We start from the raw sequence: 17,837 nt of genomic DNA on the forward strand, positions 1-17,837 counted from the left end.
ATACTGTTTCATGATATAAATATACCATATCTTGTGTATCCGTTCAACAATTGATAGATGAACTGGGACTATTGTGAACAATTCCACTTTGGGACTATTATGTTTCCATTTTATAGCTATTATGAATTATGCTGCTTTGAACATTTGTGTATAAGTTTTTGTGTGAACACGTATTGTCAATTCTCTTGGGCATATACCTCGGAGGGAAATTGCCAAGTCATGTAGGAATTCTATGTTTAACTTTTTGAGGAACTGCCTAACTGTTTTCTAAAGTGGTTGCACCATTTTCCATTTCTACCAGCAGTGTGTGAGGATTACAATTTCTCCATATTCTTTCCTATGCTTGTTATTGTTCACCATTTTTATTATAACCGTCCTAGTGGATGTGAAGTGCTATCTCATTGTAGTTTACATTTGCATTTCTCTAATGACAAATGGTATTAAGCATCTTTTATGTGTTTACTATGTAACAGATCATAGTGACTTAATGCAACAGCCATTTTCTTGCTTATGATTGGCAATTCTGGCAGGATTTAGTGGAGACAGCTCATCTCTGCTCCACATGTTATTGGCTGTTGTGGCTGAGGTGGACCTAGAAGATCCGAGATGGCCTCACTCACATCGTGGCGCTGGCTGTCAGCTGGGGCATTGTGATTGTTCTCCACGTGGTCTCTCCCCTCATTTGAATTCTTGTCATTTGGTAGTCTCTGCCAAACTTCCTTACATGGTGGCATGGTACTCCAAACAATGAAGGTAGAAGCTGCCAAGCCTCTTAGGATGTAACTTGGCTCAACATCACTTCCACCATGTTTTGTTATTCAAAGCAAGTCACAAGGCCAGCCTGATTCAAGGGGAGGGGAAAGGGAAAACAGGCTCTACTCCTTGATGGAAGGAATTGTTAGTAGCAGCAGTCTGCAGATAATCTACCATAAGCATTTAGAACAATGTTTGACCCATATCAAGACCACACTGAGAAGTGAAGATACCTATTCTTATCATCCCAGTACCAACCAAAATTCATCATCAGGGTCAGCACTGGCGAAACCCAGGTTTTACCACTTGGTCACCTGTTGTGGTCTGCCTCCATGCTATGCCCTGTGTCCTTTCGGGGTACCATGTCTACAGGGATCTCCTACCAGACTCCAAGATTTAGTCCAAGTCATTATCATCTCTCCTTGAACTACTGCAACAGCTCCCTCTTTCTTGTACCACCTGGTCCTTTCTCTACACAGTAACCAGTATAATCTTGTTAAAATGTAAATCAGATTATATAACTCCAGTGGCTTCCCAAGATGCTCATAATAAAATCCAAATTTCATGCCATGATCTGGCTTGTAGTGACCTCTCCACCCTTGTCTTCTTCCATTCTGTCCTGGCTCATTCCAGTGCAACATCCCTGGCTTCCTTGCTGTCTCTCAAACACGGCAAATTCACTCTGGCCTCTGGCCCTTTATACCTGATGTTCCATCCCCCATGATACTCTTCTCCAAGATTTTGTATGGCTGGCTTCTTCACATCATTCAAGTCGCTTCTCAAAGTCACTTGATCTTCCCTGATGACCCTGTTCAAAAATAGCACCTTCATCTCATCCCAGAACACCCTTTTCCTGACACAGCTTTACTTTTATTGATACCACCCCCTGGAATTACCTACTCATTTTCTTACTTGTAATCTCTCTTCTCCATGAGAATATAAGCAAAGACTTTGTTCTCACAAACATGCGGAGTGCCTAGCACATGACAGGCACTCAGTAAATGTGTGTTGAGTAAACGGGAGAATCTTAGAATCAACTTGTGACAAAATCAATGGGAAAGCCAACCCCAGTGATGTTGAAAGCATTGCCCTGCCCTCGCCTAGACATCTCAATTCTGGTGTTCTAATCTTGTCACGTGTTTTCACAGTTATACTTCAGTACTTTAGTAAAGGGAACTTGCATACTGTAGGGCACAGGTTGGGGACAACTGATGAGGCAATTGTACGATGTAGCTGGAAAAGGACTATAATTGGCTCCTGTTCTGGAATCTGGGGCCAATGAAGACAGTCCAAGGGTGACAGAGCTCCCATTTTTGTCTTGTGTATACTCTGTGTACCACCTTCCTGCCCAGAGATATCTTGAGTATGAGGAAATAGGGAGAGGTAAGCACAAGAGACAAGAAAGAAAAAAAATCTAATGTTATTGTGTATCTGCTACATGCTGAACAGGTATTATTCCTCATTTCTTAGATATGGAAACTGTCCACTGAAGTGGATGGGCATTGTCTGCCAATGCCAGGTGGGTGTGTCAGCAGGAAGTTTGCTTCAACAGATACCCTTGGGTTTCTCTTCTTCCCTGCCTCCTGCTTCAAGAAACCTAGCATGGATTGTGTGATGGTGATCCATCCCTGTGCAGAGTCACTGAGATGTTTGCTCTTCCCCCACAGTGGTGTCCTGTGGCCATCCAAGCTCCCCGCCTCACTCCCAGATGTCCGGAGACAGCTATACTGTGGGAGCAGTGGTGCGGTACAGCTGTACTGGCAAGCGAACTCTGGTGGGAAATAGCACCCGCATGTGTGGGCTGGATGGACACTGGACTGGCTCCCTCCCTCACTGCTCAGGTATAGTGCATAGCATTGAGGAAAGGGCTCCAATGGAATGCTTGACTGATGGGAGGTGGACGAGCCCCCAAGGTGTGAGAGTGATTAATGGATGTGAGGGAATCAGACCTCGGAACCCTTATATCTTCCCTCACAGGTAGAGAGCACAGCGAGACAAAGTCCCAATGGAGCTTTATCCTCTGGTGGGCTGAGTCCAGCTTTATCCCCTCAGTCAGCTCTGACCATGCCCAGGTATTGCAAAACTAGGAAGGGCACAACTTTTTAGGTCAACCTATGGCCAGAATCCTGTCCAGATACTTGGTTTTATGAGTTCCTGGGGACAGTTCAAGTCTTTCTGATGAACTCAGGTCCAAGCCCACTCCTGTACTCTTTACTTCTCTGTTTCAGACTCATAGGCCCCAGCTTCCTTCCCTTTCTTATCACTGCCCCTCAACTTGTCCTATGTCCTGGCTACCTAGTGGGATGCAGTCTTCTTCCCTACTGCCTTGAAACACCAGTCCCCAGACTTTTCCTATTAAGTTCATTTTACTGCTAATGAGGACACTGACAGATGCTATCAAAATAGCAAGTGTAGAGAACTGCCAAAGGTCCTATAGCCATAGTATCCAAACCAGAAATGAATGTGTAATGTCATATAACAGAACAAAATTTTGCAAGTGAATTGTCCTGCTAATAGCAGAAACCACGAAGCTAAAATATTAGCATCTGGCAGCTTTGTCTTCTTTGAGGGAGGCCTGCCTGGCCCTAGGAAGGGATTCCATGTTGCCTGCAAGAGGGCAGCTGCTTGTGAAGTTGATGCTCCTCAGAGGGCCCACCTTGGCATTGAAATTAACCCCTAGCCCTTCCCATGCCAGATCCCTTCAGAGGAAAGGATCATGACCTCCTCCTAGGATCAAGCCTTCTCCTCGATGTGGGACCTTACCCATAAGATGTGCCACTGTTCTTGAAGTTTGACATTCCCAGATAAGCCTGCCTCCCAAAAGTTAGGTCACTGCCAGAATATTTAACGAGATATTCAGTAGATCTCTCCAGAAAGAAGAGAGTCCCAAAGCCACTATTTCAAAGGGCTGTTGGTTGCCCAGGAAATCCCAGACACATCACTCTATATGACCACCCAGGACTTTGGCCTCTCACCCCTATTAATCTCATTAGTCACCTAATTAAGGAACTGGGCAGGACCATATAGAAGCCATGATGACTCATTTAGCTGGGCTAGAGGAAGGCCTGTTAACTGCACCCTGGCTTATTTCTGTTTGGACATCTGGTGGAAGTGATAGGCAATACAGCATGAGAGGACAAGGGTCATGTACATTGCCTCTCCAGCCTCCTGGAGCTCTCTGAAAACAGAATTAGAAGGGATTCAATCTACACGAAGGCTGGACAATGAGTGAACCTTAAATCTCTTGGATGAGAACGTGAGGGATGAGAAGAATAGGTGATGAGGAAGTAACATTAGGTATATACCACAGATCTAGAGATAGTTCCTCCCTTTCTGAAACAGATGTCATCTTTTGCAGTGACATGTCCTGCCAGTCCTATGAAATACACATTCATGAATTCCAGGTCAGAGTTTTTAGTCTCATTGTGTGCAAGCAGTGGACCCAACTGTTGCACAACAAAACCTCCTAAGTCCTTGAGTCATACACCACTGGGCCACCAAGGCTATGGAGAGATTCCTGGAGTTTGAGACCTACTTCAAGAAGTTTCCCACCTACATCTACACTGTCATTCTGTTTACCTCTTTGGCAAATAGTTGCCATCTATCTGCTGTGCCCCCATGGTGCAATATCCTGTCCAGACTCCCTTCTACCACTGAACTAGAAGCCTCCAATACTGTAGTGGGGGCCATTCTTTCAGAAAAAGCCCCTAGGACTGAACACCATTGTATTAATCTGTTCTCGTACTACCAAAAGACATACCTGAGACTGGGTAATTTGTAAAAAGGTTTAATCAGCTCATGGTTCTGCAGGCTGTACAGGCTTCTGCTTCTGAGAAGGTCTCAGGAAACTTAAAATCATGGCAGAAGGGGAAGCAGGCACATCTTCACATGGCTGGCAGGAGAGAGAGAGAGCAAAGTGCGACACAGTTTCAAACAACCAGATCTCAGGAGAACTCACTCACTATTGCGAGAACAGCAAGGGGGAAATCCACCCCATGATCCAATCACCTTTCACTAAGTCTCTTCCCCAACTTGGGGATTACAATTCAACATGTGGTTTGAGTGGGGACACACAGCCAAACCAGTTAACCATCTTGTGCCTATTTTACAATAGTACCGGCTTCAGCTGAGGTCAGCTAGCCAGTGTGTGGGTCAGAGCTGCTCACCATCAAGATTGTTTCCAGGGAAACCCAGTTCTGCCTGTTGCGTGAATTACATGGAAATCTTCAAAAGATAAGAAAGCCTAGCCAAATGTGATGAGCTCTCTTTTATTAATGTTTACATTGAAGGTTGAAAATGAATCCCCCTTCCATGGTGGGAAGCAGAATGGAGAACATGTGGTTATGTAGTGTCTTACAATCTGAGTCTAGACTAGAAAAGGGAATAATCCCAAGGCTGAGAAGTGGAAGAGACATAAATGGCAAGTGCTGAGATACACATAACTTAAATATTTATTGGCTCCAGCAAACTAGATGTGGTCACTCAGATGTTACCATTTGATGCCCACACATGGTTACATGAGGAGATAGATTCCATGACAGTTGTAACTTTATCTTTTCATGCAGTTGTCATTTATTCTGTAACTTTTCTCCTCTTTCCTCATGTTTACCATGGCCTGGTCTGGTCTAAGGACATCTCCTACACATTTCTGTATCATGAAATGTGTTGGTCCTGCAGGGGACCGTAGATCTTGTGGCTTTGTCTCCTGTTCTCTACCCTTCTTCACCCCTTGGGTCCTTAGAGGTCTCTTGAGTGGGTTTGCACAATACCAGAAGCCAGAGAAATGCAGGAATGTAGCAAGAGGAAAGGGGTGGAGCAAAAATGAAATAAGAGGGTCTGAGATGTTTATTCTAGAGCTCACCTGTATTGCATAATTTGTGAGTAGCGAATCCTCAATGAAAGGCCCAGCATCGATCACCTTGAATATTTATCATTTCTTTGTGGTGAGAACATTTAAAATTCTCTTCTACAGCTACTTGGAAATATACAATACATGCATGAAAACATCACCTCATACCCCGTAAATATATACAATGATTATTTATCAATTAAAGATAAAATGAAACTTTTTAAAAAGTAATAAATAAATAAATAAATAAATAAAGGCCCAAGATCAAGATTCAAGCTAGGCAGTTGAGAAATGAAGCTATGCTAAGGAGTTTGGACTTTATCCTGTGGGCACTGGGGAGCCAGTAGAGATGTTTCTGCAGGAAAAAATTTTTGAAAAAAAGAAAAGGTCAGCTGGTTAGTGATTGTTAAGATTAGAGGAAAAAGTAGAAGATGGATTCGAGGGAGAGTTTACAAGGAGGGGACATTAGTTGGGAGGCTCTTGCAAAAGTTCAGGCAAAAGAATGTTGAACGTCTAAGCTAAGACAATGTCACGGGAGAGGAGATGGGACTACAGAATCAGCAGGTGTTTGTAGGGAAAGGGGAGAAGGAGGACCTGTGGCCAGTTTGGATCACTGAAATTCCAGACTGGCATGGGCCACAGAGCCTTTCCTCTGCCTTCTTGCTTCCCCTCCCTGTGTGGTTCCCGGGAACTTACCCATGGCCTCAGATCTTTGTGTTCTTCCATCATGGCACAGGGAGACAGGAGTATGTGCAGGTACTTGTGCTAGGCCTCATTCATGGGACCCACTGCTTCCTCTTAGTCACATCCCAGTATCTTTCTCACCTGCTTCTCTACTCCCTTTGCTTCCCTGAAAAACAATGGGGTTTGTGTGGTTCTGGTCCATAGGAACTAGCATGGGAGTTTGCGGTGACCCTGGGATCCCGGCTCATGGCATCCGTTTGGGGGACAGCTTTGATCCAGGCAGTGTGATGCGCTTCAGCTGTGAAGCTGGCCACGTGCTGCGGGGATCATCAGAGCGCACCTGTCAAGCCAACGGCTCGTGGAGCGGCTCGCAGCCTGAGTGTGGAGGTAATGTATGTGACCATTCTGCTTCTCCCCTTTGCCCAGTCCCAAAGCTCGCCCCTGCTCCTGCTCTTATTCCCAGGCACCTGCCCTCACAGAGGAAACCATGGCCCCATTTGAACCCTCAGCCTGGCTGATAGGGACTGCAACAGAAAATTCATGTGCATATTCATTAGTATAATCAAAAGACAAACATATTCCCACCCTCACCTCAAAAGGGAAGAAATAAAAAAAAGACTGAATTTGACTCACTATATCCTTCATTTCCCATATAGTTTCATTCAGCAGCTATATGCCAAGTGCTGTGGAATGTGCTGGGGACACAGTGGTGACCAAGACGGACATTGCCATGGTCTGGATGTTTGTGACCTCCCAAAATCATAGGTTGAAACCTGGTCACCCAGTGATAGTATTAGCAGGCGGGGTCTTGGGAAGTTGTTAGGTCATGGAATGGGATTAGTTATCTTATTGAGAAAAGAAAATACCTTAGAAAGCTCCCTTTCCCTTGTGCCATGTGAGGACACAGCAAGAAGGCACCATGTCCAAGTCTGAACAGACGGAAACACACATCTTGCTCTCCTGGGGCTTACAGTCTAAGAGAAGAGGCTACATGAAACAAATATTCAGTGTGCCAAAAGATATACAAATCCAATTTTAGAAAACTCTCAAAGTAATCTAGGCCCTCAGTGATGTTGCCTGAGGTAGTGCCAGTGGGATAAATTATCATTTTTCCATATATTCCCAAGTTTCTGGGGAAAAAAAATATATTTTTTAAATCTCTCTCTCCTCTTGCAGCTGGTCCCCAAATGTCTCTGTCTCTCTCTTTCTAAAATACAGCCTGCATAGTACTCTCCTAGGCAGGAAGCAGGTTTAACAGCTGAGAGTAAGGTTGAGTGAGAAGATCTGGAAGAGGAAGGAGATGATATGAAATAATCATCTAGCAAGATACGAGTGGAATGGAATTGGAAAGTGTGTAATGGCCGGGCAGCACTGAGCGCTCACTTAAGGTGGAGGATCATTAATTTAAAGTGAGAGCAGTCAGCATGGGACCGTGTTTTTGTTCAAGCTCATTTTGCTACCTAGTTGTGGGCACAGAGCAGATAGTGCATTGGGTACAGAGCTGGAGATTTGCCAAGCAACTAAGACATTGGCAGAAGCGGCAAGGGAAAAGAGGGTGAATGTGAGGCAGAGATTATGATGGATCTTGGCATTTAAGCTGGGTAAGGAGGGAGCAGATGTTTGAGTGGAGTAAAAGGCAGTGAGAAAGTGGTAGGATCAATGGATTACAGGTCGCCATAGGACGAAATAATCACCAGAAAACGAATTCCAGAGGGAGGGAGCTGAGGGGACAAGAGGCAGTGGTTAGAGAGCAGGCTGCTGGAAACTGAGATTGTGGAGTAGTCCTGCAGAGCAAGGGAAGATGCGCTAGCCCAGGGGAATCCAATCTTTTGGTTCCCTGGGCCCCACTGGAAGAAGAATTATGTAGGGCTACACATAAAATACACTAACACCAACAATAGCTGATGAGCTGAAAAAAAATCACAAGAAGGTCTCATAATGTTTTAAGAAAGTATATGAATTTGTGTTGGGCCATATTCAAAGCCGCCCTGGGCCACATGCAGCCTGTGGGTTGCAGGTTGGACAGGTTTTCTCTAACCCGTCACCACCAGGGGACTCCTGCCTAGGAAATGAAACAATGGAGTCGGAGCCCTCTCCCACTTGTGTCCCCAAAATCCTGCCTTTTCTGGGAGTGCTAGTTGCAAAGTTAGTTTCTATAGAATTTTGCAGGCATAGCAAGAGAGGTTTGTGGCATTGGGAGAGTGTAATGCAAGGGAGAATTTAGTATATTCTCACATATGAATGTGACCCACATCCACATCCATACCACTGAGATCCCAGCGTGGAGTCAATTACCATGTCAGTTACCTGAATGTTCAGAGACAGAAAGTGGATGGTTATGGTTATGAGTTTGGACCCAGAAGTGAATGTTTGTTAAATGAAAGAGAGAGAGAATACACATATGCACACAGCTCTGATGACTTGACAAACTCCTACCTGTCCTTAAAGGTTCTACTCAAACTCCTATCTCCAGCCCCAATAAGCCGCTTCCTTCTTAGTGCTTTTTCTTTTCAACTATAACACTTAATATGTCATACCTTAATTCATCTGTTGATAGATAGGTTTCTTAGAATAGAATAAGCTACTCAAGGGCAGGGGACATAGACTGGTCATTGTTGTATTCTGGGCACCTAGGCAGCACGAATGTTTGTTGAATGAATGAATGCCAAGTCCTATCTGTTGTGCTAATTGTATAGGAATCATTTTGTAGATTTTATTTTGGGACCACATAAATGTTGTACATATTTAGAAAATTAAATCAAAGATTAGAAACATGCAATCTCTAAATATTAGAATCCTTATGGAAACAAATGAACCTAACTATGTATCAAGTTGATGACTTAACAACCCCAATAATTATTTCAACTGACTTGAAAAAATGGAATTTGACTGCGGTGTGTATCCTAAGGACAAAGAAAACTACAAAGGAATCTTAAACTGTTTTCGGCAATCATATTGTTAACAATAATATTGATATTACTATCCTGAAACTATTGTATATGCAATACCATAATATATATGGATAAAACAAGCACAAGTTATAAGTAATTTATTGTCATTAAGAAGATTTTCAGAATAACAGAAAGAAAATATAAAAATTTAAAAGTTAAGGAAAAAACTTTAATCCTAAATTTGGATTGATAATATCAGTATAAACTCATAATACATTTTCTCTTTTTAATTATGTTTTATTTGTTCAAATGTATGGGTTACATGTGAAATTTTGTTATATACATACATATAATGCACAGTGGTCAAGTCAGGGCATTTAGAGTATCCATCACCCAAGTACAATACATTTTTGACTACAGTCTCCCTACTCTGATATCAAGCATTGAACTTATTTCTTCTTTCTAACTGCATTTTCATGCCCTTTAACCCACTTCTCTTCATCCTCCTGACTCACCCTTCCCAGTCTCTATTATCTGTTTTTCCACTGTCTACCTCCACATGATCCCAGTGTATTTTCAGTTTAAGAAGTTATTTTCCCAGCTCTAACTCTAAAAGTCTAGAATCAATGACCAGGTCAGTGGCAATGAGTAATCTTAGTGCCTGGATTGTGGTCCGTTCTCCATTAAAAGAAACTAGACTCTTTGGAGAAATGACTAATTTCCAGGCTGATGCAGGAAATATACAAGACAAATACGGAACATCTTGTCAATCCAGCAAGGATTCCACCAAAGATAACTGAGGTCATGTTAACAGGACTCGGGAGCCAACTGGAAGAGGCTCCTATTGGCTAAAGATGGAGAATCTGAGCATCAATAAGAATAATAATGGCAATGGATGGGAACATAAAAAATATCTTTAGATTCATGAGTTCAAAATGATTCTTAAATAAACACATTGGTCACCTTTGGAGTTTGCTAGGAAACCAACTCATTATTCTGACATTTGATTTAAAATAAAAACCACACACAAAAAATCAAGCATTATCTTGCCTTCCTATATGAACGGTATTTCAGGATAAGCAAATATTTGATGATAGAAAATTTCTTTCTTAAAGAACTCTAGCTAATGCAGAAAGAATGGTAGAATATCACCACTTTCCAATCCCTAATGAAATAATGAATCTGGTCAATGACTGCTAAAACTATTAAGTGAAAAACTAATGGAAACCTCATAATGCCACATTAGGCAGGCATGCCTGAAATCATTGATGAGCCTCAACATCATGAACAAGAAAACACCCAGATATTCTGTGCTTCCTGATCCAACGCAATAGGAAAGGCCCAAAACCACCTATGAATACCATTGCCAAAAGGTGGAAGTTGATTACAGGAAGGAACTACAAGGGATAGAGGAATATGTTAAACTATATCTCATTGATGCAGTTAGCAAAATCCAGAAAGTGTGACGTTCTACAGGAAAGATGTTCTGGTTTCTGTAACAAATAAATTATAGAAGCAGAAATAATCGTCTCTGGGTTTAAAGTCTTAAGAGACGTGTCAACCAAATGTCATGTGTGGACCCTATTTTGATCCTGATTCAAACAAATCAAGTGTTAAAAAAAGAGAAAGACAACTAAGGAAAATCAAGCACTGATTGGATATTTGGTGATATTAAGCAATTGTGTTCAAAATTTTAAGGACGATAATAGCATAGATCATCTTTTTTCTTTAAAAAACTAGAATTTGTTGAGAAAATTTGAAAGATTCATAGGGGTCTCTCCTTCCTGTCTAGGGGTGAGAAAATTCGATACAAAAGCAGCATGAGAGGCATTTCTATCCACAGGGTCCTGAGGTAGCATGTGGCTTCCACTGGGTGGTTCTTAGTCCCCCCGGATGATAACCTCCATTGTTCTGGTGAATAACGTGTATTTTTGTCTTCCTAGTGATCTCTTGTGGGAACCCTGGGACTCCAAGTAATGCCCGAGTCGTGTTCAGTGATGGCCTGGTTTTCTCCAGCTCTATCGTCTATGAGTGTCGGGAAGGATACTACGCCACAGGCCTGCTCAGCCGTCACTGCTCAGTCAATGGTACCTGGACAGGCAGTGACCCTGAGTGCCTTGGTGAGAGCCCAGGCCCTACGGGCTCCATGGCCAACAGTGGCCCAGATCCTGCATGCCAGAGAAGAAGGCTATCCATGGAAGATGGTGCAGGATGGTTGGGATGGTGGGACGTGAGCCTGAACGAGAATCATATGAATAGCCTCTGTTGAGCATATGCTGTGTGGCAGCCACTGAGCGAAGTACTTTGTTTCATATGCACATGTCATTTGATCTTCACCATAACTCCACGAAGTAGCTACTGTTATCCCCATTTTGTATATGAGATGGCTGACGCTCACAGAGGCAGAGAATGTATATTGGCCATTTCTCAGGCTCTAGCCAATTCCTTGGGCTTTCCCTTTTCTCTCTTATGATCAAACCCCATAACTCAACCTGATTCTCTTTTCACTTCAAAGATGCGGCTATCCACCATCTTTGTTGCTTCGTTCTCTCCTTGTACCCGACCCCACCCAGTAGGGGTTCCTGAGCACAGTGTAGCCTCACAGCTCCCATTTCTTGCTTTTCTCAAGGGTTGTCCCAGACCTTTTCCAGGAAAAGTGAGTCACTGTGGGATCCAGATGGAGGGAAGAGATAGGATAAGGAAATGTGACAAGATTCTCCGTCAAAGTCCTAGTCTGTAATTTCAGCTCCATCTAAAATCCCATGTCAAGTTCACTTTGGTTTTGAGACCAGAGCTCACCAAGCCCCACCCTCAATTATATGATGACATAGGCATAACCCTTTCATGGGCCATAAGACCCTGCTTCCGGGCTGTTGTCCCTACGAGTCCTCTATAGGTGCTGTTGGGCCTACAGAGACCTCATAGGTACAACAGCAGGTGATAAGATGTACCCCTCAACAGACAAATCAATTGTCTTATGTGGTTCATTAATATACCTGAGGCTCTTCAAACAGAAAACTCCCTTTCCCTGGGCCCCAGCCTCTTTTAGGAACTGAGCCCTCTGGATACTTCCTCTTAGAAGGGGCACTTTGAATAAAGTGAACCTTCATAGCCCAAGTTGCAGTGGTGCCTAAGGACAGTATGGGCAAGAACAGGGCTAATGCCAGGGATTTGACCAAACAAAATTTAAAATGGGCAAGCTGGTGTGGTGGCTCATGCCTGTAGTCCCAGCTACTCAGAAGACTGAGGTGGGAGGATTGCATGAGCCCAGGAGTTCGAGGCTGCAGTGAGCCATGACTGTGCCTCTGCACTCCAGCCTGGGTGACAGAGTGAGACCGTGACTTTAAAAAAAAAGAAATTTACAATGGGTAATGTCCAACTGGGATCCTGTGAGGAGACAGGGCATCCCTAATCTGACAGTTTCCATTCTTGGATGCGTGCAGGGAGTGATACGGATGGTATTGGAGAAGTGGGGTCCCGGCTGGGAGTGAACAATGCTGTATCTCTCTTATCCTAGTCATAAACTGTGGTGACCCTGGGATTCCAGCCAATGGCCTTCGACTGGGCAATGACTTCAGGTACAACAAAACTGTGACATATCAGTGTGTCCCTGGCTATATGATGGAGTCACATAGAGTATCTGTGCTAAGCTGCACCAAGGACCGGACATGGAATGGAACCAAGCCTGTCTGCAAAGGTGTGTCTGGGGCTGCAGATGTGGACAGAGGGTCAAAAAGATACGAAAGTGAGATGTAGGCCCTGAGCATCTATCTAGAGGGGAGAGGGGTGAGAGGCCAACCCTAACATCTTATCAGGGAATGTTCAAAGTGAGAAAACTCTCCCCTGAACACCTGCCAGGAGCGAATCAGAAGTACCAAGATAAGGCCTGGGCCATGAACATTGAGGGGAGGGTCCCGCAAACAGAGGACTGTGTTGTCACACTTGAGAGAGGGCATTGTAAGGTACAAAAAGATCAGAACTCCCACAGTAAGAGGGCCCCGTTCTGGTTCTTCCTGCTTAGCCCAGGCTCCAGGCGGGTGCAGGGTAGTCGGTGATATCAATGATGGTGATGCGGGCTGGTTTCCCAGGACAGCATCAGAACTCAGCCTTCTTTGGTTTCCCTCCAGCTCTCATGTGCAAGCCACCTCCGCTCATCCCCAATGGGAAGGTGGTGGGGTCTGACTTCATGTGGGGCTCAAGTGTGGCTTATGCCTGCCTGGAGGGGTACCAGCTCTCCCTGCCCGCGGTGCTCACCTGTGAGGGAAATGGGTCCTGGACCGGAGAGCTACCTCAGTGTTTCCGTAAGTTGCTCACAAGGCCCTTTGGTGCATCCTATTCGATAGCTCCTTCCCCTTGCCTCCTTGGAGCTTTGTGGCTGGAAGGCCCGGAATCGGTAGTCCCCTCCCCAAAACCAGGGAGGAGCCTCATCAAAGACACTATCAAAGAGGGAAGGAAGTGGAAAGGAAGAAAATGAGGATCCCTTAATTGAGCCCTGGTGTCAGACACTGTCTAGAGTCACAGAAGGAAATTAAGCTGGAGATATTGGGGGTGGTTTTTTACCTGAAGGGTTGTTAACTGTATGGAATAGTACTCAAAGATCTGGGGGTACCCAGTGCTAGATACATGTCTGTTTTCATGAAAAATGGCCTGCACAGAAAAGACTTCTGGGAAACCTGTGCTTTTCTGGTGAGTTGCTTTATTTTTTATCCACCTAGCCCAGTTGTATCCTGAGGAGCCCCAAGTCTATTCCAGGGCTTACTCCTTACCGAGATCCCCAGTAAGCAGGTTCTGGGTCACTTATTCTTGTCATACCCCATGAATGGGCTCTGGAAGGTTTCTCCATGCCCGTGCTTTGGACAAACAGTAGGATGTATTTTTCTAACTGCCATTTATCTAATTCTGCAGAAAACTATCCACATACTCATGATACTGTTTTGGGTTCCTCTGAAAATTTGCTTCCATCTGGGAATTTCCGCAGAGATTAGAGCCAGCAGCTCAAAACTGGACACAGATGTTTGGTGTAATGTTACCCTCTCCAACCTTCACATACTACCAGGGTCAAGTCTGGACTCAGCAACCTTGCTTTTCCTCTGGAGAAATAGCTGAAGTGCCTTTTAACAATGAATGACGTCATCATGAAAAAAATTTTACCCATTAGAAAATACAAAAAAGAAAGTAAAAGTCATCTGAACTCGCACTTTCCAATGATAACCACAGTTCAGCTTTTGATGGTGTCCCACGTGAATCACTGTGCATTTTTGCATAGATAGTGATATGTATACATTTTCGAGAACTGGTATTGGCTCATGCTGTACGTACTGTTTCATAACTTGTATTAATTGATAGGCCGCCAAAACCTTTTCATCAATACCTTTCTACCTTTCTTTGTCAGTATTTACTGATCTATGAATCATCATTTTTAATGGCTTTAAAGAATTTCCTTGTAGATACAAGTTGTTTAATCTTTTCGTACTGGTGATGAATTTAGATTATCTCCAACTTAATCATGTTAGAAGCAGTTCTGCAATATGTATTCCTGAAAATTGCCTTTCTTGGCCGGGCCCAGTGGCTCACGCCTGTAATCACTTTGGGAGGCCGAGGCGGGAGAATCACGAGGTCAGGAGATCGAGACCATCCTAGCTAACAAGGTGAAATGCTGTCTGTACTAAAAATACAAAAATTAGCCAGGCGTGGTGGCGGGCGCCTGTAGTCCCAGCTACTCGGGAGGCTGAGGCAGGAAAATGGTGTGAACCCGGGAGGCAGAGCTTGCAGTGAACCAGGACTGCACCACTGTACTCCAGCCTGGGCAACAGAGTGAGACTCTGTCTCAAAAAAAAAAAAAAATGCCTTTCTTTACTCCTGCAGCAAAGCCCTAGGCATGACAATGCTGGGCCAAGGGCAGTCACGCCTCCCTTCTTGACATATGTTGTCAAACTGTCTTCTAGAAAGTGTCCCAATTTACATTCCCCACAGCAGTTTATGAGAATGTTTCTGGATACACCCTCATCAACAATGGATTGTGCCAGTATTTTTAAATATTTACCAGCCTGAGGAGCTTAAAAAGATAGCTCATTACTTTAATTGGCATCACGTTGCTTATGAGAAAGGCCACGCCAGTTGTTCTTCACTTGTCAGCCATTTGTGTTTCTGGTTCTTTCCATTGCCTCCTTCTGGATACAGTAACTTCCCATCAGTCGATTTTTAAACTGACTTCTAATTGGTCAGTATAGACTCCCCAACCTTCAGGGCAGAGGCCACAGGTCCAGCTTCATTTTATTTTGCATGTGGTTATGTACCTCATAACTCTATGTACACATACAAACACACACACACACACACACACACACATTTGCATTATAGCATAAAGCGATGCTTGAAGTGATATCATGGTGAGCTTTGCCTTTGGTAGTCAATTTTTAGTGACACTCCCTGATGTTAACATGGCCTGAATGAAATGGGTATACCCATATACTACCCCGGTCCAGCTTCATTTTATTTTGCATGTGATTATGTACCTCATGACTCTGTGTACACATACAAACACACACACACACACACACACACATTTGCATCATAGCATAAAGCGATGCTTGAAGTGATATCATGGTGAGTTTTGCCTTTGGTAGTCAATTTTTAGTGACACTCCCTGATGTTAACATGGCCTGAATGAAATGGGTATACCCGTACACTATCCACCGCACTGTAAATGTGTACCCTTTAGGGAAGGACATTTGACACTACACATCAAGAGCTGTGAACATGTTCAACTGTTTAGAAAGAATAAGTTCACTCCTAGAGAATTCTCCTAAGAAAGTAATACACATGAAAAGAAAAAACGAAAAAGAAAATAATACATGTGAAAGAAGAGTGATATATAACTGTATAATAGAAAATGCCCAATGTAAGGGTTATGATATTATTATGGCACAACCACTTGTTGCTAATTGTGTAGCCAATAAGTGATGATGATGTCATAAACATAGAGAATGTTTACAAGATAATGGTAAGTGAATGAAACAAGATTTACGGATCACATGGACTTGGCTTTGCCGCTCCTCACAAGTTTACATACAACTGAACAAAGACTAGAAAAGAACGTGCGTGAAAATGGAAAAAAGTTCTGGAGAGTGGGATTGTCGTTTATTTTCCTTCCATGTTGTAAACTTCCTGTAATGTTACTCCATTACGTGGATCATTATTAACAGGCACTTTGAATGTAGAAGGGGGAGGAAGCCCCCATCACCCGCAGCACCGCAGCGGGCGGAAGCAGCTACCTGGGCTGCCCCGGTTCCCAGAGTTCAAGCCTAACCAGGAAGGGAACAGTGCAAAGAGCAAAGGTGGGGGTGTGGGACTGGAAGATTGGGTTCCAGAAAGCAACTTAGACCTGCCTTTCTCCCTTCATCTTCTCAGCTGTGTTCTGCGGGGATCCTGGTGTCCCACCCCGTGGTAGGAGAGAGGACCGAGGCTTCTCCTACAGGTCATCTGTCTCCTTCTCCTGCCATCCCCCTCTGGTGCTGGTGGGTTCTCCACGCAGGTTTTGCCAGTCAGATGGGACGTGGAGTGGCACCCAGCCCAGCTGCATAGGTGAGAGGTCATCTGGGGCAGAGAGCATCCTGGCTGGGGAGGAGGGACCTTCTTTGGGGCCTGAGATGATCACTTTCCTTCCGTGTCTTCAGTGGTCTCATCTGCAAAAGGGAACATCTCCTCCTCTGAGCTTCTGCAGCAGGATGTAAAATAGCCAGAGCTAGTGTGCTTCGAGGAGTCAAATAGGCAGCCAGGGCCAAGGCTCAGGTGGGGATCTCAGTGGGCAGGGAAGTCACAATGTGGCCCCATTTTCTTTTCTACACCTATTTCCCAGAGTGAGACGAGGCAGTGAAGGCTTCCATGACCATGTGATCTGTGTCTTTGTTTTGGCCATCCAGATCCGACCCTGACCACATGTGCAGACCCTGGCGTGCCACAGTTTGGGATACAGAACAATTCTCAGGGCTACCAGGTAAGGAGGTCAGCCAAGATAGGGCCTTCCTACATCCTATCCCTTCCTGTCACTGCCATAAGAGGACCCAGGGGCCGGGCACGGTGGCTCAAGCCTGTAATCCCAGCACTTTGGGAGGCCGAGACGGGCGAATCACGAGGTCAGAAGATCGAGACCATCCTGGCTAACATGGTGAAACCCCGTCTCTACTAAAAATACAAAAAATTAGCCTGGTGTGGTGGTGGGTGCCTGTAGTCCCAGCTACTCAGGAGGCTGAGGCAGGAGAATGGCGTGAACCGGGGAGGCGGAGCTTGCAGTGAGCCGAGAGCGCGCCACTGCACTCCAGCCTGGGTGACAGAGCGAGACTCCATCTCAAAAAAAAAAAAAGGGGACCCAGGGACCTTCCTCAGGACAGCACTCGGGGAGGACAAGAGCTTGGAAAGTGCAGAAAGAAAGCCCTCTGCCTCTTTGAACAGTGCTCCATGGGAGCACCCTGCAGAAACAGAAGGACCCTAACATCCATCAGAGAAACTGATGAGAAAGGACAGTGGCGTGGAGTTCCACGAACACTTCCCGCCAATCCCGGGCAGGGTGGTTGTGGAAATACGGAAATGAGTGAGACAGACAGACCTCTGTTCTCAGGGTGCCCACCCCACCCACAGACACTGGGCTCATGCACAGTGGC

The 17,837-nt window shown here is 44.6% G+C and overlaps 1 protein-coding gene across 1 annotated transcript in view; it reads left to right on the forward strand.

Annotated features, from left to right (window-relative positions):
- CSMD2 (CUB and Sushi multiple domains 2) overlaps positions 1-17,837 on the forward strand; it is a 649,885-nt gene that overhangs the window by 609,393 nt on the left and 22,655 nt on the right. The window contains exons 56-62 of the mRNA XM_015134762.3: positions 2,421-2,594; positions 6,491-6,673; positions 11,121-11,297; positions 12,695-12,874; positions 13,305-13,478; positions 16,588-16,761; positions 17,100-17,173. Coding sequence (XP_014990248.3) covers positions 2,421-2,594; positions 6,491-6,673; positions 11,121-11,297; positions 12,695-12,874; positions 13,305-13,478; positions 16,588-16,761; positions 17,100-17,173 — 1,136 coding nt within the window. The remainder of the gene's footprint in view (positions 1-2,420; positions 2,595-6,490; positions 6,674-11,120; positions 11,298-12,694; positions 12,875-13,304; positions 13,479-16,587; positions 16,762-17,099; positions 17,174-17,837) is intronic.

This window comes from Macaca mulatta, chromosome 1, assembly GCF_049350105.2.
Source record: "Macaca mulatta isolate MMU2019108-1 chromosome 1, T2T-MMU8v2.0, whole genome shotgun sequence".
In the NCBI taxonomy this organism is placed as follows: domain Eukaryota; kingdom Metazoa; phylum Chordata; class Mammalia; order Primates; family Cercopithecidae; genus Macaca; species Macaca mulatta.